Source organism: Mya arenaria, chromosome 14 (genome assembly GCF_026914265.1).
Source record: "Mya arenaria isolate MELC-2E11 chromosome 14, ASM2691426v1".
NCBI lineage: Eukaryota > Metazoa > Mollusca > Bivalvia > Myida > Myidae > Mya > Mya arenaria.
The window spans coordinates 2,726,232-2,753,398 of NC_069135.1; the positions used below are offsets into that span (position 1 = coordinate 2,726,232).

The window sequence follows — 27,167 nt, forward strand, 5'->3', positions numbered from 1 at the left end:
CACTGACGTCACTTCCGGCGTGACATCTAGCCCATTGTGATTGTTGATTTTTAAATAAAGACGAAAAATAAGCTGCTGGAGGTATAAACCTACATTGGAGTACCGTTGCTACACGACGACGTTGCTCACGGCACGCGTCATTTACTATTCATTTTGTCAACGTCATAGCGCTATGTTGTACCAAGTGACGTCATCTTCTCGACTATTCATAGTTTATAAGCGATAAACATGAAAAACTACCTGATAGCCAATTCGGTTTTAGAAAGGGCTACTCCACAGTGGACGCAATCTTCAGTTTAAATTGCTTGATTGAGCATATGCTAAACAACGGCAAACGCTTGTATGTAGCCATGGTCGACATGAAACGAGTTTTTGACTCTATTAACCACTCTGCGTTATGGTATAAGCTATATAGACTCGGTGTTTCTGGGAAAATGCTACATATAGTACGGTCTATGTATGACAAAGTGCGATGCAAATTCAAACATTGTGAAAAGATGTTCGATTTTATTGAAATAGCAGTCGGTTTGAAGCAGGGGGATGTGTGTTCTCCGATTTTTTACTCTTTATTCATAGAAGATAATTATGGAACTTTATAATGAAACACTTCCTACAAGTGGAATTTTAATCAAGGAATTGACTTTACTTCTGCTTATGTGTGCTGACGATATGGCTTTGATAGCTGAATCTTCTGAAGATCTACAGGAAAGCCTGAATGTGCTTCAAAACCATTGCCATAAATGGGGATTACAAGTCAATACCAACAAAAACAAAGGTTTAAAAAGAGAGGTCGTTTGAGACAAGGTAAAAAATGGACATATGACAATGTAAACTTAGATACAGTAAATGAATTCGATTATCTAGGAATGGTGTTCAACTCGAGTGGATCGTTCGCTTTAAATCAAAATATGCTAACGGGAAAAGACCTTAAAGCTGCACTCTCACAGATATACCATTTTTACAACTTTTTCATTTTTTGTCTCGGAAAGAGCAAATATTTGCGTAAATATCTGCAAACAGTGATATAAGAATGCTGACGAAAAATCAGATCGTAGATTTTCATATTTCCGTTCGAAAATTGATGATATATGGCTTAAACCGTTACTTACGGTTTAAGAAAAATGCATAAAACATCAATCTTTGAACCTAAATATAAAAATCTGCGATCTAATTTTTTGTCATTACTCTTATATAAAAGGTTCTCATGGATTTTAGCAAAAATTGGCTCGTTCCAAGACAAAAATAAAAAAGTTGTCAAAACGTTCAATCTGTGAGAGTGCAGCTTTAAGGCTATGAACGCGCTAATGTCAAATTTAAAATCTTTTAACGTTACACCAAAAACATGTTGTCAACTTTGTTATGCATTTGTTAGATCAATATTGAATTATTTTTGTGAAGTTTGGGGTTATGTAAAGTCTCAAGAAGTAGAGAGGCTGCATTTAAGATTTTGTAAACGACTGCTCAACGTTAAACTTTCCACACGTAACTGTTGCGTTTACAGTTAAATAAAAAGCTCATAGAAAATCAATTTGGCTTTCAAAAAGGAAAGTCGACGATCGATTGTATATATATTCTAAACTCAGTTATTGCCAAAACTCTCGCTTCGAAAATGAAATTATATTGTTGTTTTATCGATTTTGAAAAATGTTTCGATAAAATCACTAGATCACATCTATTTCACAAACTTATAACTGAAAATATAAGCACGCGGTTTGTAAAGGCCATTCAAGCAATGTATAGTTCTGTCAAAGCATGTGTACGATATAAAACAAACCTGTCTCCATTCTTTACGTCAAACATCGGTGTGAAACCCCAGTTCCAGTCTGATGTTTTTATTTTTCGTGAATGATATATTATCAAACATAAATCATAATATAGATGGTATTTGTAGTATAAATGATGTAAAATTATACTTACTTTTATTTGCTGACGACGCAGTCATTTTTGCCCAAACACCCATAGCCTTACAAAATATGCTTAATGATCTACACGTAAACTGTCGCCTATGGGATTTAAAAGTTAACACAGCAAAAACTAAAATAATGATATTTGAGAGAGGTAGAAAAACAAAATATAACTTCACCTTTAATGATACAAATCTAGAAATAACTGAAACCTTCAAATATCTAGGTATAACTTTATTTAAGAATGGCAACTGGAATAGAACACAGAAACATGTAGCAGAACACTCCATGTATGCCTTACATAATTTGTTTATTGTTTTTAATCAATTAAACCTTAACATTAAAGGTAAATGTAAACTTTTTGACAGTCCTATTGGCTCCATCCTAAACTATGGTGCAGAAATCTTCGGATACCACCCGTCAAAGACATTGAATTAATTCATTGTAAATTTCTTAATGTCAGAAAAAGCACCAATTTATCTGCATTATATGGAAAATTAGGCAGACATCCAATGGTAGTAGAGCGGAAAATAAGAATTATTAAGTACCGGATAAGAATATTGAATTTTGAAAATAACTCTCTTTCCAAGCATACTTATACAATGTTAAAGAACGATTTAGATAACAACAATAACTATAACGGATTAAATTGGGCTTACCATGTAAAAACTATATTAGATGAAATTGGAATGTCTGATCTATGGTACTCTCAAGATATACAAATAATCCCCATTCAGTTAATAAAGCAGAGAATTATTGATATATTTAAACAATCGTGGAATACACATATTAACGAATCAAACATATTAGAAACATACTGTTGGTATAAAAATGAACTTAACAAGAAAAGTATCCAGATGCAATACAAACGAACAAATTTAGAATAGCATTTACAAAATGTCGAGTTTCCTCCCACGATTTATTGATTGAAACGGGTAGAAATCATAATATACCGAGGGCAGATAGAATTTGTACGTATTGCAATATGAATGTCATTGAAAACGAATATCATTTACTTCTAGTTTGTCCATATTATAATAATCTTAGGAGAGAATACTTTAAACCTTATTTTTGCCATTGGCCTACAAAACAAAAGTTTGCCACTTTGATGTCATCAGATTCAAGAAAAGCATTACGAAATATTAGTAAATTTTTGTACTTTGCATTTATATTAAGATCACGAAACTAACATGATGTGATAACTAAAACCATTGTTACGAATCTGTAAGAAATTATACAACATCTCTTTATTGACCATGTCTTTACTTTTTACGACAAAGTGATATAATTTATGTTGGCTATGAATGTGTAAACGTTTAATGCTGAATAAATGTTATGTTATGTTATGTTTACGGAGAACTGGGACGATATCCATTGCATATAAATCGATATGTACGGCTAATTAAAACTGGCTTAAGGTCGTCAATACAGACAATTGTATTATTAAATCTTTGTACGATCTATCATATATCGACTTTGTTAATGGAAAACATAATTGGTGTTACAGTAGCAATATTAAGACTCACAGGTATCTATAGGCGCGATGAAAGCTGTTGTTGTTGTTTTGTTGTTGTTGTTTTTTCTCTATCACCATATATATAGAAATTGAATAATTCATGCATTTATTCATCTATGTATTATTTATTTGTATGTGTATGCGTATTGTGTATGTTGTGTAATGTGACGATGAGCTGTTTATATGCTTAAGTCAAAATAAATTTTCTGTTCTGTTCTGTTCTGTTCTGTACTATTCTCGACAAATTTGGTTTCACTTATGTATGGAATAATCCAGACAATGTTACTACTAAGCAGTTTATACCTATGTTTAAGCAGACAGTTATAGACAATTTCATGCAAGAATGGCGAGAGAGTCTACAAAATAATGGTGTATTGACAGTGAATAAACATTTAAAACATAACCTTGAATATGAACAATATCTTGACATTGTTACAAACAAATCACTGCGTAGCTGTTTAACGAGGATGCGTGTATCTGGTCACAAATTAATTGTGGAAACCGGACGATATGGACCGCAACGTGTCAAAAAGACAATGTTTATTATGTGTTAATGCTTGAAGAGACATTGAAGATGAGTTTCATTTTGTTTTAAAATGTGATTGTTACAAATACATTAGGAACATTATATAAGCAAATATTACATTAGAACCCGAGTATGTGTTAATTGATTGAGTTGTTTTCATCAAATAAAAGATCGGTGTTAAATCGATGTTGTACATATAGGCAAGGCTAATGAAATCAGAAATTCACTTACAAATACTATCCTTTAATTACACTTGTATGTCTTAAAATGTTTTGTTTCTGTATTATTTGTATTTATTTAGCAACCTTTTGTGTTATAATTATTTGTATGGATGAGAAACAATATGTTTAAATCCAAATAAATCATCTTTCTGTTCTTCTGTTCTGTAATTGCTGTAAGAATTTTTCTTTCAGGGACGAAAGCTTAACCATAGCATTTGTATGGATGTATCTTATCAAAAAGTAGTATATTACATGACAATGTACGTCTATGTACTTTTTTACTTTCGTGTCAGATTCAGTTGTTCGGTGAACGTAAACGTAAACTATAGATTGTCCACTTCATGTGTAATTCTTATGGCGTTGTAGAATGGAACGGATTTAAAATACATTAAGATTGTTTTTCAAGCGCACATTGTCAACATCAGGCCGGAAGTTCTTGATAAAATATATAACATGTCGTCATCCGATGGAGCGACAAGATCGGCAAGATATAAACCATGTCTGGTTTGAAGGGCATTCTGAAGGTTCTACAGCATTCAGTATGTCCTATTTGGCTCCTGTCTTTGACTCGGGTTCAATTCAATTGCCATTCTCCCAACAGAATTGCTAAATGACTCGTAAAGGTGAAATTGTTTTGTTTTTGTTTTAAAAAAAACTCGTGTTCAAAGGCAACTTGCTGAAAAAAAGAGCGCCCCTTTGTACAAATCCCAGCTCCAAGATCGCACCAGTAACTGTATGTATGTATTGACGTCATAAACTCTTTTGCGTTAACATTCGCTATTTATACATATAATATTGGACTATGTAAAGTAGAATTCCGCGAATCGGATGTGTCGCCTGTCGGGAACAAAGGTCACAATGACCATGATCTTCGACTTTTAAGTCAATACGGGTCATCTGCTAACCATGACCAAGGTGAACACACTATATGTCCCCCATGATTGTGCAATATGTCTCAGTGTGTGTGTCATGTGATTCCTATGCGTCTGTCATGTATCTCCCATGTGTTACCATGTGACTGCAATGTGTGTACCATGTGTCTCCAATGTGTGTACCATGTGTGAGTTGGCCACGTGTGTTCAATGTGTCTGCCATGTGTGTACAATGTGTCTGTCATGTGTGTGCAATGTGGCTGCCATGTGTGTACAATGTGTCTGCAATGAGTGTACAATGTGTCTGCCATGTGTGTACAATGTGTCTGCCATGTGTGTACAATGTGTCTGCCATGTGTGTACAATGTGGCTGCCATGTGTGTACAATGTGTCTGCCATGTGTGTACAATGTGTCTGCCATGTGTGTACAATGTGTCTGCCATGTGTGTACAATGTGGCTGCCATGTGTGTACAATGTGGCTGCCATGTGTGTACAATGTGTCTGCCATGTGTGTACAATGTGTCTGCCAGGTCCGTACAATGTGGCTGCCATGTGTGTGCAATGTGTCTGCCATGTGTGTACAATGTGTCTGCCATGTGTGTACAATGTGTCTGCAATGTGTGTACAATGTGGCTGCCATGTGTGTACAATGTGTCTGCCATGTGTGTACAATGTGTCTGCCAGGTCCGTACAATGTGGCTGCCATGTGTGTGCAATGTGGCTGCCATGTGTGTACAATGTGTCTGCAATGAGTGTACAATGTGTCTGCCATGTGTGTACAATGTGTCTGCCATGTGTGTACAATGTGTCTGCCATGTGTGTACAATGTGTCTGCCATGTGTGTACAATGTGTCTGCCATGTGTGTACAATGTGTCTGCCATGTGTGTACAATGTGTCTGCCATGTGTGTACAATGTGTCTGCCATGTGTGTACAATGTGTCTGCCATGTGTGTACAATGTGTCTGCCATGTGCGTACAATGTGTCTGCCATGTGCGTACAATGTGTCTGCCATGTGTGTACAATGTGTCTGCCATGTGTGTACAATGTGTCTGCCATGTGTGTACAATGTGTCTGCCAGGTCCGTACAATGTGGCTGCCATGTGTGTTCAATGTGTCTGCCATGTGTGTACAATGTGGCTCCAATGTGTGTACAATGTGTCTGCCATGTGTGTACAATGTGGCTGCCATGTGTGTACAATGTGGCTGCCATGAGTGTACAATGTGTCTGCCATGTGTGTACAATGTGGCTGCCATGTGTGTACAATGTGTCTGCCATGTGTGTACAATGTGGCTGCCATGTGTGTACAATGTGGCTGCCATGTGTGTACAATGTGTCAGTCATGTGTGTACAATGTGTCAGTCATGTGTGTAGAATGTGGCTGCCATGTGTGTACAATGTGTCTCGAATGTGTCTGCCATGTGTGTACCATGTAACTGCAATGTGTGTACCAAGTGTGTGTCTGTCATGTGTCTGCCATGTTTTACCATGTAACTGCAATGTGTGTACCATGTGTGTGTCTGCCACGAGTGTACAATGTGTCTCGAATGTGTCTCAAATGTGTCTGCCATGTTTCTCCCATGAGTTACCATGTAACTGCAATGTGTGTATCATGTGTCTCCAATGTGTATGCCAAGTGTGATGCCATATGTGTGTCTGCCGTTGCCATGTGTGTGCAATGTGTCTGCCAGGTCCGTACAATGTGTCTGCCATGTGTGTTCAATGTGTCTGCAATGTGTGTACAATGTGTCTGCCAGGTGCGTACAATGTGTCTGCCTGTCTGTACCATGTGTCTGCCATGTGTGTACCATTTGTATGCCATGTGTGTACCATTTGTATGTCATGTGTGTAAAATGTGTACCGTATTCTATGTGTGTACCATGTGTATTCTATATGTGTACCAATTGCATGTCATGTGTGTACCAATTGCATGTCATGTGTGTACCACGTGTTGGTCATGTGTGTACAATGTGTATGCCATGTGTGTACCATGTATATGTCATGTGTATGTCATGTGTTGGTCAAGTGTGTACAATATATATGTCATGTGTATGTCATGTGTGTACCATGTGTATGTCATGTGTGTACCATGTATATGTCATGAGTGTACCATGTGTATGTCATGTGTGTACCATGTGTTGGTCATGCGTGTACCATGTATATGTCATGTGTGTACCATGTATATGTCAGGTGTGTACCATGTGTTGGTCATGTGTGTACAATGTGTATGTCATGTGTGTACCATGTAACTGCAATGTGTGTACCAAGTGTGTTTGTCATGTGTCTGCCATGGTTCTCCCATGTGCGTACTATGTAACTGCAATGTGTGTACCATGTGTGTGTCTGCCACGTGTGTACAATGTGTCTCGAATGTGTCTCAAATGTGTCTGCCATGTTTCTTCCATGAGTTACCATGTAACTGCAATGTGTGTATCATGTGTCTCCAATGTGTATGCCAAGTGTGGTGCCATATGTGTGTCTGCCATGTGCCATGTGTGTGCAATGTGTCTGCCAGGTCCGTACAATGTGTCTGCCATGTGTGTTCAATGTGTCTGCCATGTGTGTACAATGTGTCTGCCATGTGTGTACAATGTGTCTGCCATGTGTGTACAATGTGTCTGCCTGTCTGTCATGTCTGTACCATGTGTCTGCCATGTGTGTACCATTTGTATGCCATGTGTGTACCATTTGTATGCCATGTGTGTAAAATGTGTACCGTATTCTATGTGTGTACCATGTGTATTCTATATGTGTACCATTTGCATGTCATGTGTGTACCATGTGTATGTCATGTGTGTATGTCATGTGTGTACCACGTGTTGGTCATGTGTGTACAATGTGTATGTCATGTGTGTACCATGTATATGTCATGTGTATGTCATGTGTTGGTCATGTGTGTACAATGTATATGTCATGTGTGTACCATGTATATGTCATGCGTGTACCATGTGTATGTCATGTGTGTACATGTGTTGGTCATGCGTGTACCATGTATATGTCATGTGTGTACCATGTGTATGTCATGTGTGTACCATGTGTTGGTCATGCGTGTACCATGTATATGTCATGTGTGTACCATGTATATGTCATGTGTGTACCATGTGTTGGTCATGTGTGTACAATGTGTATGTCATGTGTGTACCGTGTGTTGGTCATGTGTGTACAATGTGTATGTCATGTGTGTACCATGTGTATGTCATTTGTGTGCCATTTGCTGCCATGTGTATCTCATATGAATGTAATGTGTCTGCCATTTTGTGGCCAAAAAACAACAACAATTATACAATATGACAAAAGGAACTTACAAGCATGTACATTTGTACGTTTATTGCACTTATCAGAACCTTTAATAATACACATGTCATTTGTGACCAAATAATAAGATTTGATATATAATTTAAATAAAATATATAACTACACCTTATGTAAAACACATCTTTTACATGTTTCCTTGCCCTTATTTATCGGAACATCATAAGTCCCTTATAATAGGATTAAGTTAAGCCCACTATTTTTTTTTATACAATTTGTATAATATTTACATATTTGACAGTTTTAGGGTATGGGTTAGGGGTAGTTACGCTAATTCAATAATTTTCTATGAAGTAAAATTAAGATGAAGTAACAATTTTGGCTGAATGAAATAATCTACTTAAGCTTGTGATGCTTCAGAACTGTGAGAAATGTTGGCCAGGATTAAACCATGACCCACTTCAAGCAACGAAAACATACATAAAATGTTTGCAACCATATCACTGAAGTCCTGCCATTATTGTAAGTTCAGCACCAGGTATGTTATACTCAGTGTGATTCAATCTTTATAAAGTTGATATTGAAATCAAAAACATCTCTCAAATTCTTAACATGTCAGAATAATGTAGAAATATATGCATCTTTGAAAAAATATGCATTTTTGAAAATATATGTGTCTTTGAAAATATATGTGTCTTTTAGTGCACGATTTCTCTGCACAGACCGTCCTATTACATAGGAGGTGGTGGCGGAGGGGGCGGCGGTGGTGGAGGAGGTGGAGGAACTTCCCCAGGTGGTGGTGGAGGAGCCGGGGCACCTGCTGCTTCCGGGGGTGGCGGAGAAGCCTCACTTGCACTGCCTGGTAATTGAAATACATAAATGCACATTTGTTAATTATGTAGAATTCCATCAAATGAGTCCTGTAAAAACTTTATTTTGAAATCTATGTTCCCATAAATTGACAGCTGTTGTTGTCAGTAAATATACATGTTTATTACTTTTTATAAATGTATATAAAATGTTAATGGGGTAATAGGCAATGTAGCAAACAATACTTCAACATACTCACTTTTGTTCAGAAGGTTTTAGATACAAGAAAAGTTACAAAAGCTTAAATTTGTTAGGCGAGAAAAGATTACAGAATATATGCGAGTACATGTACATGTATAATTCCTCTAAACATCTAACTTAAAAACCTTTCACTGTCAACATGTGTACCAAGTTTCATCTGAGTATCTCAAAATGTTTTTAGTTGAAGGCCAAGGAAACGGTTACTACACTGCTAATGAAGACATCAAGGTTATGAACATTATTAAGAAAAGATATTTGTTCTTTGAAAACAAACTCAAATGTAAATTAGAGACAACCACAACCAAGAAAAGCAATTCAAGCACAGTGTTACAATATTCAAATTTTGCATAAGAAACTACCAATATACAGAACTCCACATATGGTACTTCATATAGACAACTATGCACCTTAAGAAACAACCACTCTAGATATCTAGATACATTGTGCCTGATATGGACAGCCATACCCTATAAGAGACAACCACTATACAGATCTTCATATAGTGTGCCAGATATGGACAGCCATACCACATAAGAGACAACCACTATACAGATCTTCATATAGTGTGCCAGATATGGACAGCCATACCACATAAGAAACAACCACTCTAGATATCTAGAAACATTGTGCCTGATATGGACAGCCATACCCCATAAGAGACAACCACTATACAGATCTTCATAAAGTGTGCCTGATATGGCCAGCCATGCCACATAAGAGACAACTACTGTACAAATCTTCATATAGTTTGCTTGATATGGCCAGCCATGCCCCATAAGAGACAACTACTATACAGATTTCCATATAGTGTGCCAGATATCGACAGCCATGCCACATAAGAGACAACTACTGTACAGATCTTCATATAGTGTGCCAGATATGGCCAGCCATGCCCCATAAGAGACAACTACTATACAGATCTTCATATAGTGTGCCAGATATGGCCAGCCATGCCCCATAAGAGACAACTACTATACAGATTTCCATATAGTGTGCCAGATATGGCCAGCCATGCCCCATAAGAGACAACTACTATACAGATCTTCATATAGTGTGCCTGATATGGCCAGCCATGCCCCATAAGAGACAACTACTATACAGATCTTCATATAGTGTGCCAGATATGGCCAGCCATGCCCCATAAGAGACAACTACTGTACAGATCTTCATATAGTGTGCCAGATATGGCCAGCCATGCCACATAAGAGACAACTACTATACAGATTTCCATATAGTGTGCCAGATATGGACAGCCATGCCCCATAAGAGACAACTACTATACAGATTTCCATATAGTGTGCCAGATATGGACAGCCATGCCACATAAGAGACAACTACTGTACAGATCTTCATATAGTGTGCCAGATATGGCCAGCCATGCCCCATAAGAGACAACTACTATACAGATTTCCATATAGTGTGCCAGATATGGCCAGCCATGCCCCATAAGAGACAACTACTATACAGATTTCCATATAGTGTGTCAGATATGGCCATCCATGCCCCATAAGAGACAACTACTATACAGATTTCCATATAGTGTGCCAGATATGGACAGCCATGCCCCATAAGAGACAACTACTAAACAGATTTCCATATAGTGTGCCAGATATGGACAGCCATGCCCCATAAGAGACAACTACTATACAGATCTTCATATAGTGTGCCAGATATGGACAGCCATACCACATAAGAGACAACCACTATACAGATCTTCATATAGTGTGCCTGATATGGACAGCCATACCACATAAGAAACAACCACTCTAGATATCTAGATACATTGTGCCTGATATGGACAGCCATACCCCATAAGAGACAACCACTATACAGATCTTCATAAAGTGTGCCTGATATGGACAGCCATACCACATAAGAAACAACCACTCTAGATATCTAGATACATTGTGCCTGATATGGACAGCCATACCCCATAAGAGACAACTACTATACAGATCTTAATAAAGTGTGCCTGATATGGCCAGCCATGCCACATAAGAGACAACTACTGTACAGATCTTCATATAGTTTGCTTGATATGGCCAGCCATGCCCCATAAGAGACAACTACTATACAGATTTCCATATAGTGTGCCACATATGGACAGCCATGCCCCATAAGAGACAACTACTATACAGATCTTCATGTAGTTTGCTTGATATGGCCAGTCATGCCACATAAGAGACAACCACTATACAGATCTTTATATAGTTTGCTTGATATGGCCAGCCATGCCACATAACAGACAGCCACTATACAGATCTTCATATAGTTTGCTTGATATGGCCAGCCATGCCACATAAGAGACAACCACTATACAGATCTTCATATAGTTTGCTTAATATGGCCAGCCATGCCACATAAGAGACAACCACTATACAGATCTTCATATAGTTTGCTTAATATGGCCAGCCATGCCACATAAGAGACAACCACTATACAGATCTTCATATAGTTTGCTTGATATGGCCAGCCATGCCACATAAGAGACAACCACTATACAGATCTTCATATAGTTTGCTTGATATGGCCAGCCATGCCACATAAGAGACAACTACTGTACAGATCTTCATATAGTTTGCTTGATATGGCCAGCCATGCCACATAAGAGACAACCACTATACTGATCTTCATATAGTTTGCTTGATATGGCCAGCCATGCCACATAACAGACAGCCACTATACAGATCTTCATATAGTTTGCTTGATATGGCCAGCCATGCCACATAAGAGACAACCACTATACTGATCTTCATATAGTTTGCTTGATATGGCCAGCCATGCCACATAAGAGACAACCACTATACAGATCTTCATATAGTTTGCTTGATATGGCCAGCCATGCCAAATAAGAGACAACCACTATACAGATCTTCATATAGTTTGCTTGATATGGCCAGCCATGCCACATAACAGACAACCACTATACAGATCTTCATATAGTTTGCTTGATATGGCCAGCCATGCGACATAACAGACAACCACTATACAGATCTTCATATAGTATGCCAGATATGGCCAGCCATGCCACATAACAGACAACCACTATACAGATCTTCATATAGTTTGCTTGATATGGCCAGCCATGCCACATAACAGACAACCACTATACAGATCTTCATAATATAGTGTGCCTGATATAGCCAGCCATGCCACATAAGAGACAACTACTATACAGATCTTCATATAGTGCCTGATATGGCCAGCCATACCACATAAGAGACAACCACTATACAGATTTCCATATAGTGTGCCAGATATTGACAGCCATGCCACATAAGAGACAACCACTATACAGATCTACATATATTGTGCCTGATATGGACAGCCATACCACATAAAAGACAACCACTACACAGATCTACATATATTGTGCCTGATATGGACAGCCATACCACATAAGAGACAACCACTATACAGATCTACATATATTGTGCCTGATATGGACAGCCATTCCACATAAGAGACAACCAATATACAGATCTTCATACAGTTTGCTTGATATGGCCAGCCATGCCACATAAGAGACAACCACTATACAGATCTACATATATTGTGCCTGATATGGACAGCCATACCACATAAGAGACAACCACTATACAGATCTACATATATTGTGCCTGATATGGACAGCCATTCCACATAAGAGACAACCACTATACAGATCTACATATATTGTGCCTGATATGGACAGCCATACCACATAAGAGACAACCACTATACAGATCTACATATATTGTGCCTGATATGGACAGCCATACCACATAAGAGACAACCACTATACAGATCTACATATATTGTGCCTGATATGGACAGCCATACCACATAAGAGACAACCACTATACAGATCTACATATACTGTGCCTGATATGGACAGCCATTCCACATAAGAGACAACCACTATACAGATCTTCATACAGTTTGCTTGATATGGCCAGCCATGCCACATAAGAGACAACCACTATACAGATCTACATATATTGTGCCTGATATGGACAGCCATACCACATAAAAGACAACCACTACACAGATCTACATATATTGTGCCTGATATGGACAGCCATGCCACATAAGAGACAACCACTATACAGATCTACATATATTGTGCCTGATATGGACAGCCATACCACATAAAAGACAACCACTACACAGATCTACATATATTGTGCCTGATATGGACAGCCATACCACATAAGAGACAACCACTATACAGATCTACATATATTGTGCCGGATATGGACAGCCATTCCACATAAGAGACAACCACTATACAGATCTTCATACAGTTTGCTTGATATGGCCAGCCATGCCACATAAGAGACAATCACTATACAGATCTACATAATATAGTGTGCCTGATATGGACAGTCATGCCCCATAAGAGACAACCACTATACAGATCTACATAAATTGTGCTTTATTTAGACAAGCAATATACATATCTATCTACATTGTACTTGATATAGACAACCATGCCCCATATTACCTGGCTAGGATGGTGTGGTTTCCGCTGCATTTCAAATAGTCACATTCATATTGGACATGTAAATAATACACATAGGACAAACTTAATTCCAAAAAGAAAAGAAATGTATTACAAGACCTGCAGGGATAACATTTTGACCGTCTACAGAAATATTTTTACTTTTCTTCAAACTGGATCAATTGGACTGGTAACATATAATACTTAACATCAACAAAAGGCCTGGTTAAAAGAATAACCGACTTCTTTATCCCCAGCTGACAAGCGCCTGTTTTGTGGGCCTGATGCCACAGCAGGGTGACAAATTTGCTGTGCTATTGGCTGAATGCCATTTATATGTTGGCTGATCAATATGCATTGATCTGAGATCACATAGAGTGTAATACAGATTAGGACCAATAAACAACCATAATGGGGGTGGGGGAAAGGGTCAAACTTGGTATTTCAGGGAAATAACTTAAACACTATCAAAAGCTGGTGTTTAATATAAATCAAATGTTTGTTCTTTTATCAGAGCTTATGTAATATATGAGGGGTGATCAAGAATTACAATGTACGTGGACTTCTTACATATTTTCTTTATTGTTCGTCCAAATCATTTTAAAATTCATGAATATCTTATTCAAAGTATTCAAAGTATTCTGCATAGACGGTATGAAATTTAGGTCTGTAAAACTAATGGGTATTGAAAAATAACGGGTTCTTAAATAACAGGAACGCATGGTCAGCGCACCGTCTAAAATGTACGTTTACCAACTTTTTATGTATCTCTTACAACATGCTTTTCTTCCATGTTTATCTATGAAATTCAGCCAAATTACATCACATATTACGCTGTCTTCATAAGAATATACTGTTCAAATTTCTGATGTCATTTCCGTTTAAAAGTCTTTTTATTCTGAATTGATTACAAGCACAGTCTGTGATACAACATTGCGTCATCGGACTTTGTAGAAACGCGAGACGATGAAGTTTTGCGTTAAATTGGGGAAAACACGGACACAGATTATGATAATAATGGCCGAGGTGGAAATGAAGCAACATGTGCCGTTCATTAGTATTTAACTGGCATTAACATTTAAGAGAAGGATGATATTCCATATAAGACAATAAGGAAAAGGGACAAAAGAAGATGAGGGGCACAACGTTTTTGACTTCGGTGAAGAACATCATCAGAGGGGATCGCATTTGACAGTTCGTGTTGTAGCAAGCATCGTCGGGGCAGGGTACGGAAGTGCAAAGGGTTTTAAGAGACGATTTAGGCGTGCGAAAAGTTTGTCCCTCGATTGCTATACAAGGACGAGAAAGAAAAAAGAATGCGTTATTCAAAAACATGTCTGCAAAGATTTGCACGGGAAGGTGAACAATCAATGAACTGGATTACTTAGAAAAGGAATTATTTTTATTTTTTCATGAATTATTATTATTATTATTACTATTTCATTTTTTCTATTTATCTATGTTTTGGTATAATATATGCAGTGGATTACGCGCCATTTGCCAGTGTTGGTTGGTAATACTTTGAAAAAATATGGCGTTTTATAAGCGCAATGTCATTGACGTCATTGGACTGCGCCGGTCAGGTTCAACCATGTATCCTAATTTGATTGCAATTCAGCGAAAATTCTAAGTTATGCTCTGAAAATTGCAGGAATTATATGTGATGAGCTGAATGTGAAGTTTCTATGTTCTATGTGAAATGATATTTGAATTATTAAAAAAGTCCACGTAATTCTAGATCAACCCTCGTAACCAAACATTTTAAGAGTACAAGTACTGGTAATAATATTAAAGAACTTCTATATACATGAAGACATTACACACTAACCTTCAGGGGTTGATCCTTGGGCTGCTGCCCCATCTTTATTGGCCTCCACTGTAATCCAATACACGGAGTACATTAGTAGTTAAACAAACTGACTGATACATAATAATAAACAAGAGATGTTTGTCAAACATTATGCTCCCCCTGGGCGCCATGTTGTCAGGATTAAATGGACAATTGAATGAAATATGCATGGACCGAAATGACAGCTGATTTGTTGCTGTTTTAAGATTATGACCATTTAAGTGTGAGGATAAAGTGTGTTATGACCGTCATGACCTTTGACTCTATGAACTCAAAATCCAGTCATCAGCTGGTCACCAGAAACCTAAATGTCAAGTTTGAGGGCCATGGGTGCAGGCATTGTCAAGTTATCACAAGACAAGTTTTTTTCGTTCAAGATCACTGTGACCTTGACCTTTGACCTGATGACCCCTTAAATCATAAGGGGTCATCTACAAGTCAGATGCAACTCCAAGTCAAATTTGAAGGCCATGGGTTCAGGCATTGTTGAGTAATCACTCTGACAACCTTTTACCATTCAAAATCACTGTGACCTTGACCTTTGGCTCTATGAATCCTAAAATCAATAAGGGTGATCTACTGGTCAGGCTTAACATCCATGTCAAGTTTAATGATCATAGGTTCAGGCATTGTTGAGAAATCAGTGGGGGAAGATTTGTTAACTTTTTTGCGTTAAAGGTTACTGTGACATTGACCTTGGCCTGATGACCCCCAAAGTCGATAGGGGTCATCTACTGGGCAGGCCCAACCTTCATGTCAAGTTTGATGACCATAGGTCCAAGAATTGTCGAGTTTGCTTTTAAGGTCACTGTGACCTTGACCTTTGACCCCTAAAATCAATAGGGGTCATCTACTGGTCAGGCCCAACCTCCATGTCAAGTTTGAGGGCCATGGGTGCAGGCATTGTTGAGTTATCACTTGGACAACCTTTTATCATTCAAGGTCACTGTGACCTTGACCTTTGGCCCAATGACCCCTAAAATTAATAGGGACAATATTCTGGCCAGGCTCAATCTCCAAATCAAGTTTGAGGGCCATGGGTGCAGGCATTGTTGAGTTATCACTCGGACAACCTTTTACCATTCCAGGTCACTGTGACCTTGACCTTTGGCCAGATGACCCCCAAAAACCATAGGGGTCATCTCCTGGTCAGGCCAATTCTCCAAGTCAAATTTTACCATTCAAGGTCACTGTGACCTTGACCTTTGGCCTGATGACCCCCAAAAACAATAGGGGTCAACTACTGGTCAGGCCCAACCTCCATGTCAAGTTTGAGGGCCATGGGTGCAGGCATTGTCATGTTATCACTCGGACAACCTTTTACCATTCAAGGTCACTGTGACCTTGACCTTTGGCCCGATGACCCCCAAAAACAATAGGGGTCAACTACTGGTCAGGCCCAACCTCCATGTCAAGTTTGAGGGCCATGGGTGCAGGCATTGTTGAGTTATCACTCGGACAAGCTTTAAAATTATTTTACCATTAAAGGTCACTGTGACCTTGACCTTTGACCCGATGACCCCCAAAATCAATAGGGGTCATCTACTGGTCAGCCCCAACCTTCATGTGAAGTTTGATGACCATACGTCCAGGGATTGTTGAGTTATCACTCGGACAAGCTTTGGTCTACTGACGGACGGACCGACCGACCGACATGCCTGTGCAAAGCAATATACCCCTCTTCTTCGAAGGGGGGCATAATAAAAGATTTATCAATGCGTTAGCCATATCACACAAGAATCTTAAACAAATATTTTGTATGGGATTTTAAATTGTCATCAATTTTCATCTTTATCAAAACTCCTGATCTAAAAATCAGCATGATAATATTTATTATGTGTGGATATTTTCCCACTGACCTCATGTACCCAACATATCTTAGTAAAATCCACTGAAAAGAGAGTGTACTTTACCAATAATTCGCCCACTGTAGAAAATGTAATTATTGAAATAAATCTCGAAGCATAATATTCCTGATTGGCAAAACAATTTGTTATTTCTTTGTATTTTTTGTAGTATGGCATCTTACAATTTATGTTGTTCTGTTTATACTAGTATTTTGTGGTGAAAGAGTTTATATTATGTTGAGTGGTAAAAGTTGATAATCCCCAGCTGAAAGAATTATGGTGCAATTTCAATATTGCGGTTAAATAACTATTTTTTTCTGAAAAAAATATAAGTTTTCCTTTTTTGAAGCTTCAATTGAACACAATGTATCATTTGTATGAATTACAATCACACTGGAATAGTTCACCGACAATTTTACATGGTGGACGAATAATTGATATGGGCGAAAAAGTGATCCCTAACCAGTAAACCAGAGAAATAAAACAGTAAAGCAAAGTGTTGAATTAAGAAAAAGTTCAACTTAAGACACCAGGTTGCTACGGCCTTACGGCTTATTTAATAATTAGTACATGTAACTTACAGATTTTAAGGTTTTTAACAGAGCAGACAGAGAGGTATAGGGGGTCCATGCAAGTGGATTTCACAGAATGGGCGGTTTTGTCAATTTCTTTGCTGTTTATGCCAATTTGGGTGTATTATATGCACTTGGATGGATGGATGGATGGATGGATGGATGGATGGATATGTCAATTGATGGATTCTTTCATTTTCTCCATTACATGATGAGTATACACAGACATTTTGTAGGCTAAGTGCAACTGTCTTGTAAAGCTATAATTTTTTATGGAAATAGAAGGCATACCAAGAGTCTCAATTAAACAATACAGGGAACTCATGGATACACATGAAGCACATAATGTGCCAGTACAATAGAACATGATAAGATAAGGCCTTAAAAAAACAAAAAAAAACTGGTAAGGTTCCCCGATCCTACCTAAGAAAGAGGCGTCAACCCTACAGTTTTAATAATAACTTGGTGAAAATTTCACACTTTGTAGTTTACCTTCTTTTTGAGCCTTCTCCTCCTCGGCGGCTGTCAAATCTGCCCGGAAAAATATCCTGGCACTGCTCAGTGAGTAGAACAGAAGATCAAATTCCTGAAAGCAGGCCAACCATGAAGTGTCAGGTTTGGATTACTTGATGGAAGTCTACATGCATCTTTGTTTTGCATCATCAATAGCATTATGCACATGACAAGACTTGACTTAATATCTTTAGAGAACAGATTAGCAATAAAGCATACATGTATTAAAGTTGAATCAGTTATTTGATAAACTTTTATTAAATAACTCAGTGTCCACATTGCATACTTTTTCTCCCTACCTGTAAGTAGACATCCAGACGTTTCTGTGAGAGGGTCATTGTCTGCAGGAGTTTCTCATCTGACCGACTGGACGAGGTCTGCTGCTGCTTCTGTAAATTCACCTGGATCATAGAAAAAATAATAATCAAACACATATATAATTATACATCAATTTTCATGCATTCCATTCTTGTTTTTCTCCATATAAATAACTTTCACTGAACGAGTCATCATTTAAAAGAAACTTGGACAGTCAATGTGATGATGTTTCTTTATTTCCTTATATTTTTCATGCCAAAGTGTAGATTACTCCATACCCTTGTATGAACGCTTACATAATTATGTATTTTACTCTATATAAACTATGCAGACCATTTGGCTGCAGTTTCAAACCATAATGGCACATTAAAAACACTATTAATAAATTCAACTCAGTTTATATAAAGTAATGTTTTTGCAGATAGAGCCTCCAACCCACAAGACATTCCTCCACCATCTCCGCCCCTGTACTTGCCTTTTCCTTGTGGTACCTTTCCCGTACAGCCTGGAACCAGTGAAGGGAATCAAAGTCATGGTACTGGTCCAGTAGTTTCAGGATGTAGGCCAGCCCTAGGAAATAGCGTCGTGTGTAAGCAAGTTGGCATGGTGAAAAGTCATCACATAATTTGATTATAAATCAACCAGTAATATAGCAATTAATTCAAGCAAAGTTGTTAAGAAATGAAGTTTTAAAAAACCCAGAGCAATGCCTAACTAACACGGATGCTTATCAGTTGTTTTTATGTCGAACCAAGGGCATAACTCACCAATAATTAAAGTAAATGTTACCGGCATTACTACACACATGCCCATTGTCACTGGTTACATGTTATTATCTTAAAAAGTTATGGTGATAACCCATTTGTCAATGGGCCCATATCTTACCCATAGAAAAGCCATCATCAAGTGGCCCCATCTTGCTCATAGCAGCTCTATTGTCAATGGGCCCATATCTTACCCATAGAAAATCCATCGTCAGTGAAGGCAGCCCCAATTTTGTTCTTCCTGTTCATCTTCTCCTTGCAGCTGATAGAGTGCTCTATAAAGTTCACAGTCTGAAAAAAAGAACAATTATCATTTGTGTATTGACAAAGGATAACATAACAGCAAGTCTTTACACCCAGGGGTACGAACACAAACTAATGAAATCAACTGCCTGATTATTAACGGCCCGAATAAAGATATTATCAAAGCCACTGTTCAACTCAAAGTGGTTTCAGGCTATCGGTTGCATTGCAACACTTTATATTGTTGCCCAGCTATAAGCTTAAAAACAAAACAGAACATCTTAAATGATAAAGAATCAGTAGTATAATATAAAACAGTCTGAATTATAATTCAGACAATTAACATCAGCATTAGAAACATCTAATCAGAAAAGTACAGTCACTAACCAGTGGTGGGAGGATGACGAAGAAGTTGCGGAGATGCATGTTCTTAGGGTTCCTGAACTCTGGAGCAAACACGTCTACCAGCATCTAGAACATGAAAAGGATTTACTGGTGTACTTTTCATGTATAGCAGAAAGAATCTCTATTACAATTCATACAAATCTCAATAAATAATTATTATATGAAAAACATAACATGATGTATATTATACATATTAAACGTTTACCTCGTTTCTGATGATTCAATTTTTATTTATAAATAGTTTAATTACTACATGCCAATGCAAATAGATCATTTTTTTCTCCATTGATATAACACAGACATAGCTGGTAGAAAACAATACCTTGAAATACTCTGTTCCTTCGGCAAAATTCTTGGCAAGGTTGCCAATTACGTTGTCAAGGTTTCTGAAAATGGTTTTAAAAATATTACGTACATGTATGCCGAGGTTCGCCTGTCAAACAAGGGGCACAACTTAACAATGAATAAAGATAGCGTCCTGCTATACATATGCATATTGTATTGTACAACATGAGTACCAAGTCTTTGAACAATTTATTGAGTTGCATCCAAGGCTAAGTTTTTGCAATATGATGATGCTGATGATGCCAAATATGACACCATGACTATGACCATTTCTATTTTGAGCTGCACTGTTTTAAATATATACTTGTAACAATCCATTTTTTACGTATCGTCAAATTTACAGCAAATACTGAATATCTCAAAGTAATTTGTCCACTATGGGCTGATTTCAGATTACAAATTGCTGCTACTACAATATTACTAATTAATTAATTCCATTATAACATGAAATGACCTACATGTTAGTTCTTAATTATAGTTTTTCCACAAGATACAAGATACCATTTGTAAAGTTGGTCTCACAAAATGGTTGATGTTTCAAGATATCGTAATTACTGGTTATAAGCCTACCTAGCAGCCACCTGACACTCCATGGAGAGCCCTTCATCTTTACACAGATTCTCAAAGTTCTCAATATCTTCCAGGTCGGGAATGAAGCGTATAGCATTGCTACAGCAGTGAAGGCCTCCTGACCGGATCATACGGATGTAACCCATGGCATTGCCTGGAGGATAGATATGGTTGTGGAGTTAAAAATAACATTATGCAATGCCCTTTAAAATTGCTAATTTACGGATAGCATCCAGATGAATTCATAGCCTAGCTTTGAAGTATGTATATAACTTCTGAATGAGTCATCAAGTACAAAAGATTCAACATTAATCAAGTATCTTTCTAAAACAAAAATACAGAAACTGTGAGAGTTACATTTGCTTTAAGCAATCATAACTGATAATCACATGCTACTTTGCTTCCAGTGGAATACAACCATTATAAATTTTGTAATGTTACACTTTCTATTGGTCATAAAATAAATTACTCTGCAAATAAGTTAACAAATTAATTAGGAAAATCATTCCACAAATTTGACATAATATTAAGGCAATCCAGTGAAGTCAGAGTTGATTTATCGACCCGATGAAACAATAACTTACAAACCTCCCTAATTAGTTAATAAATTTGTGTATCATAATTATGAGAACTTGTAATAGTTCATAGTTGTGCTCCTATATTCTTCACTAACTCATCGTGAAGCACGTACCAATCTGAGAGATGAGAATTCGAAACTGGTCGAGGTAACTCTCCCCGTCGGGTGTGAGCCCAAGTTTCCTGATACCCTTGTTGAATTTCTCTGCCCGCTCATAGGGATACTGCAAATCATGAAATTCCAGAGGGTCAAGTTTCAAAAAATCATAACTATTTGACAAATAATTGAAAAAAATATATTTAAATTTACAAAACATTGTCAAACAATTGCAATAAAAGTAAAATTTAAATGAATTTTTTTTAATATTACATACTAATAGCAAAAATAACCACTTAAAATTAATGCCTCTTGTTTTACTTCTTGAAGATGAATATATATTGAAGATGTTTACCTTTTGGTCAGTTTGCATATGGTTTTCCTTGAAATACTTCCAGTCCTAGGGAGGTAATTAAAACAGCATGTAAGTATTATAGTAATATACCATACAAGTATTTTAGCAATACAGCATATACCGGTAAGAATTATAGAAATACAGGATATTAGAATTTTAAAAATACATCCTATAAGTATTATAGAAATATAGCATATATGTATTTTAAAAAAAATCCTATAAGTATTTTATAAACATATAGTATAAGTATCTAATAAATACATCATAGAGGTATTTTAAAAATATATCTTCTAAGTATTATAATAATAAATCCAATAAGTATATTAGAAATATATCCTACTAGTATTTTAGAAATACATTGTAGAAGAATTTAAAAAATATATTTTAGAAGTATTTTAGAAATGCATCATATAAGTATATTAGAAATACATCCTACAAATATTTGAGAAATAAATCATAGAAGTATTAAAGAAATACATCCTAGAAATAGTTTTCACATGACAAGATATTGAAGATCATTATGATTATATTTTTTTTAAACTCAACATACATTGCACAAATACACTTCCATTAATTTTGTTTGTTAAGAAAAGAGACACAGAAAATAACACAGAACAACGTCTTATCATCTTTCATCTGACGTGTGGATTATAAGCCATGTTCATTTCTGGAAACTAGATGGTAATGTGAGAGCACTGCCAACCTTTATAAGCTTAGACTTGATGTGTTCATCGTACATGAACTGGGAGAAAATGAAAAACTTCTTCCGTAGGAACTGGTAAGTAAAGTTCACCTGAAAGAGAAATACTTTGATATACGGGAATTTTATTTGAGAAATACTTTGATAAACACCAATTCTTTGTTTCCATTTTCCTGATCAACCTTTTTTTCCACTCGAACTAATTCATTTATTACAATCGTACTAATACATTTCTGACTGTTAATTTTTATCCCCTTTTGGAACACTTACTGGATATTTTCTTGCTTTGGGAAGACTCATTCATATTTTTTTCATAGAGTGCTTAAGAAATAAAATTCCAGATCAAATTATGAGAGATTTTTGTGTGTGACAATGATATTGAGACACAACTTATAAACAAATGAAAATATTCCAAACCAACCTACCCCACTCTACAGAGGCAATTGAATCAGACTTTTTTTAACATAGTATGCATTATTTTAACATGTTTGACAAGAGTAAATAATGAATAAACTCAGTTATACAGTGAAAAGCAGACAGCATAGACAACAACAGACAAGAGTGCAACGGGGCGAACACACATGCTCATCTGTTGTCATATAAAAGCCAGGATAATAAGCGTTGCTGTACATGTGCATAATGTCTCTGGCAAACATGTACCAAGTTTCAGTTTATATCTTGAATGAGTTATTGACCAAGTGATAAGTAATTGATAACTCTCTGAAACTTCACAGAATACATCCAATAGTGTTCATAATTGCAACATCCCACATGAAATGGTAACTGTCTGACACTTCACAGAATACATACCGTGGTGTTCATGATGCCTGTTCCGTGGGTCCGGATGGAGTTGGCTATGTGTCGTATGTTAATGGTGTTCAAGTGCTTGTTGTTGCTGGACCTCTCCACAAATATCTGAAGTACAATATTGTTCACAGTAAATATCAAACCACTCATTGTCAGGAGTACCATCATATATTTGAGACCTCTTCTCATAATTATCTTTTAATAACAATATCATTACCATTGTAATCAGCACTATTTAAATAGAATATATACACCTGTTCATGAACTTACACCTGTTCATGTACCTGGTTGTTACCCTTACATGTTAGTAAACCTATTTGTGTACCTAGTTGTTACCTGTACATGTACAAACACATACTCATGTACCTGGTTGTTTATTCACGTACAACGTTACATATATGTACACCTGATCATGTACCTGGTTGTTACCCCTACATGTAAGTAAACCTATTTGTGTACCCGTACATGTACAAACACCTACTCATGTACCTGGTTGTTAAGGTTGTAGAGGTACTTGGAGACAAACACGTGGATGTTCCTCATGATCTCTAACACATCCAGGCCCTGAATAGGAGCATAACATTAAATACATGATATTTCTGATTGTGAAATAAAATTCATGAAATGACCTTGACCAATCATATGACTCTCAGTTTTCATAATTCTTACAGTCATTCCCATAACCATGCATTTGTGACTCAACACTCAACAAAATAAAAAAAATACCAGTAAAATGGACATAAAGATATTGAAGTTACAGACTAGCTCATATTGCAGTAGATTGTTGTTCAAGTCAAAGTATTCTGTGCAGGCACCACAGCCTTTATTACAGGAAATGCCTTTACACATTAGAAGCATATCAAAACAGCTTCCCAGCTGCAGATATAGCATATTACGCATTCACCTGTTCTAGCTTCTGACTTGGGAGTATGTGTCTATGAGCACAAGCCCATGTTTGTTTAGGGTTTTTATACATTATACATGTCATAATCTCATTATCTCATAAGCTCAGTACATAGACACATGTAGACTATACCTGTTCCAGTGTCTGACTGGGAAGGTGTGTGTCTATGAGCGCAAGGCCATACTTCTGTTCAGCCATGTTCTTCATCTCCCCATATGTGCGCCAGTCGTGCAGGGCCACTGTTGTCAGGTTGTAAAATGTCTTGTTCAGATAGTGCTCCACATATGCTGAAAAAGTAGGGTGGGCGATATCAAACAGAACAATCAGGAGGCAATGGCAAAAATGGAATGACAGATACATACTAGTCAGTCTAGTGCATTCTGGTCACTGTGTTAGCTGTTATCTTCGTCATAATTGACCAACTAGAACTACACAAATAGAATGTGTTGCCTGTCAAAAATCGACCATCATTTTTTATTAATAAAGGTGAGGTCATCGACCATGTGCATACCACGTTTAGAGACTCTACAAAAAGTCATTCAAAATTTATTGACCCCATAGTTTCGAAAAGATATAGTCAACAGCATGCTCCACACTCTACTCACATTTCACATTGATGTACCTATCGAAGAGTCGTATGGGACGCAGCTTGAGCAGGTGAGAGAGGTCCTTGAGTCCGACCTTGTAAGGGTTGCGATCATCCAGCTGTAGATGGAGGTGGATGTGGAGTCGAAGGTCTGTCTCGATACCATGGCATAGTGGGTCCAACAGGCACTGGAAATAGAGCCGTTGGCAAACATACATTTACAATCTTTCAAGTTTAGCTGTAAATGGATTAGTAGAGGAAAGTCTTGTCTTAAATGCCAATTAGCTGCAGTTTTGATAAATTAAATAAACAGTTTTAAAGAAAGTTGAATAACTTATTTGTGAACAAAGAAACAACAATTGCTACATATGAATGTTAATTGCCATTCTTGTAGAGGAATCGTACCTCCTTGATCAGTGTGTAGATCTCCGTGTCCAGTGATTGGACAAGCTCCTGGGACGAGGTCAGGTGGCGGGCATACAGCATGGGCTCCACACAGTCACGCAGGGCTCCAACCATGTACTGTGTAAAGGAAGACAGAAGATTGATGACAAAACATTCAGTTTCTGCCTCGAGTATCCTACATGTCATAGCGAGATGCTAGCAGCAATGTTATTAACATAACACAAATAGGAGCCTGCATCTGTCTGGTCAATTGTCTGAGATTGTTAGTCACAGATGGTCCAAGTAAGGATTATAAAACTATGTGCTGTTATTCAATGAAGAAATTTAATGCCTTTATTGGTCAATTGAATAGATAAAATGACATCCAGCATTATGTTCATTAGACCAGTAAGGTAAGTAAGGCCACTATCATTTTTTTTGTATTTAACTGAGAAACAAAACAAGCCAGACTGTCATTGTTGGACCCGCACTTAATATAATCAATATGTACATTTGTAACTGCCATATAAGGAATATTGTAATGTTAATTTGTATAGTTTTTTCTTCTAGATGTTGATCAGAACTTGAAACAACACAAATAAGGGTCATCTTTGGTTTAGGGTCAACGTGCATTTGACAAATTACTGTGCCTAAACTAACAAATAAAGACAGAAGCTTATTAAAAGTTATTATTACTACTAATAAATACCCAGTATGATTCCAAAAAGCCGATGTATGATACATGCATTGATATGATGGCCTCTTTGTCCAATTATTTCTAATAAAAAAAAATTAATCAACTTTTACATGACATTTAGTATATGCCTTTTACAAAAGTCTCCACGGAAAAGAAAATAGAAACAGTCTTTGCTATGAAGAATGAGACCCTGCTCTTACATGCAGCCTGTGTGTATCAGTGACGGTCTCGAACATATCTGTCAAGTAGATCGGGATGACAACACGGTGCCAGTACACAAAACTGCAGTCACACGCTCGATGTACCCTGCAAGGGAATATTGTTTCACACATAACCATACATACAGTTGTTCGTTTAAATGTCTGCAATATTTCCGAGATATGAAACAACAGCCATAAAGCAACATTTATGAGTGGCACATTAGGTTTCTGAATTAATATTATATTGCCTACTGATTAATCAGTTCTACCCAAGCTAACCACAGACCACCATCATGTGTAATAAAAAGACAGGTTTCTTTATAAGATTGAAAGAAATCTTGATTTGAGTGGGAATTTAACCCACGACCTCTGTTCAGCAAGCATTGACATGTCTTTAAAGAGCTTGCTAATACAGCAAGGTAATGTGACACTAAATCATTTAAGATTACAATCCTAAGATTCCAAATGGTACATACTTCTCCCTGAGGTCAGCTATGAGGTCCAGCCGGCGGAGGTTCTCATACAGGCTTGCCAGCTCATCCTCTTTGAAGGTACGCTGAAACAACACAGATAGAATATCAATCATATG

At 37.1% G+C, this 27,167-nt stretch overlaps 1 protein-coding gene across 2 annotated transcripts in view; it reads right to left on the bottom strand.

The window, feature by feature from the left end:
• Positions 1 to 8,352: 8,352 nt before the first annotated feature.
• LOC128217172 (WASH complex subunit 4-like) overlaps positions 8,353 to 27,167 on the bottom strand; it is a 39,008-nt gene continuing 20,193 nt past the window's right edge. Inside the window, exons 17-36 of one of the 2 annotated variants that reach the window (XM_052924114.1) lie at positions 27,055 to 27,134; positions 26,579 to 26,684; positions 25,703 to 25,819; positions 25,317 to 25,485; positions 24,844 to 24,998; positions 24,297 to 24,371; positions 23,811 to 23,915; positions 23,004 to 23,093; positions 22,301 to 22,345; positions 21,964 to 22,072; positions 21,273 to 21,426; positions 20,680 to 20,743; positions 20,340 to 20,423; positions 19,904 to 20,000; positions 19,421 to 19,515; positions 18,927 to 19,028; positions 18,607 to 18,700; positions 15,675 to 15,722; positions 13,850 to 13,873; positions 9,016 to 9,151 (exon numbers count right to left, since the gene is read on the bottom strand). In XM_052924114.1, the coding sequence (XP_052780074.1) occupies positions 13,854 to 13,873; positions 15,675 to 15,722; positions 18,607 to 18,700; positions 18,927 to 19,028; positions 19,421 to 19,515; positions 19,904 to 20,000; positions 20,340 to 20,423; positions 20,680 to 20,743; positions 21,273 to 21,426; positions 21,964 to 22,072; positions 22,301 to 22,345; positions 23,004 to 23,093; positions 23,811 to 23,915; positions 24,297 to 24,371; positions 24,844 to 24,998; positions 25,317 to 25,485; positions 25,703 to 25,819; positions 26,579 to 26,684; positions 27,055 to 27,134 (1,809 nt within the window). In that variant the 3' untranslated portion in view covers positions 9,016 to 9,151; positions 13,850 to 13,853. Of the gene's footprint in view, positions 9,152 to 13,849; positions 13,874 to 15,674; positions 15,723 to 18,606; positions 18,701 to 18,926; positions 19,029 to 19,420; positions 19,516 to 19,903; positions 20,001 to 20,339; positions 20,424 to 20,679; positions 20,744 to 21,272; positions 21,427 to 21,963; positions 22,073 to 22,300; positions 22,346 to 23,003; positions 23,094 to 23,810; positions 23,916 to 24,296; positions 24,372 to 24,843; positions 24,999 to 25,316; positions 25,486 to 25,702; positions 25,820 to 26,578; positions 26,685 to 27,054; positions 27,135 to 27,167 lie in introns of both variants that reach the window. The other variant, XM_052924113.1, reaches the window with a different exon arrangement.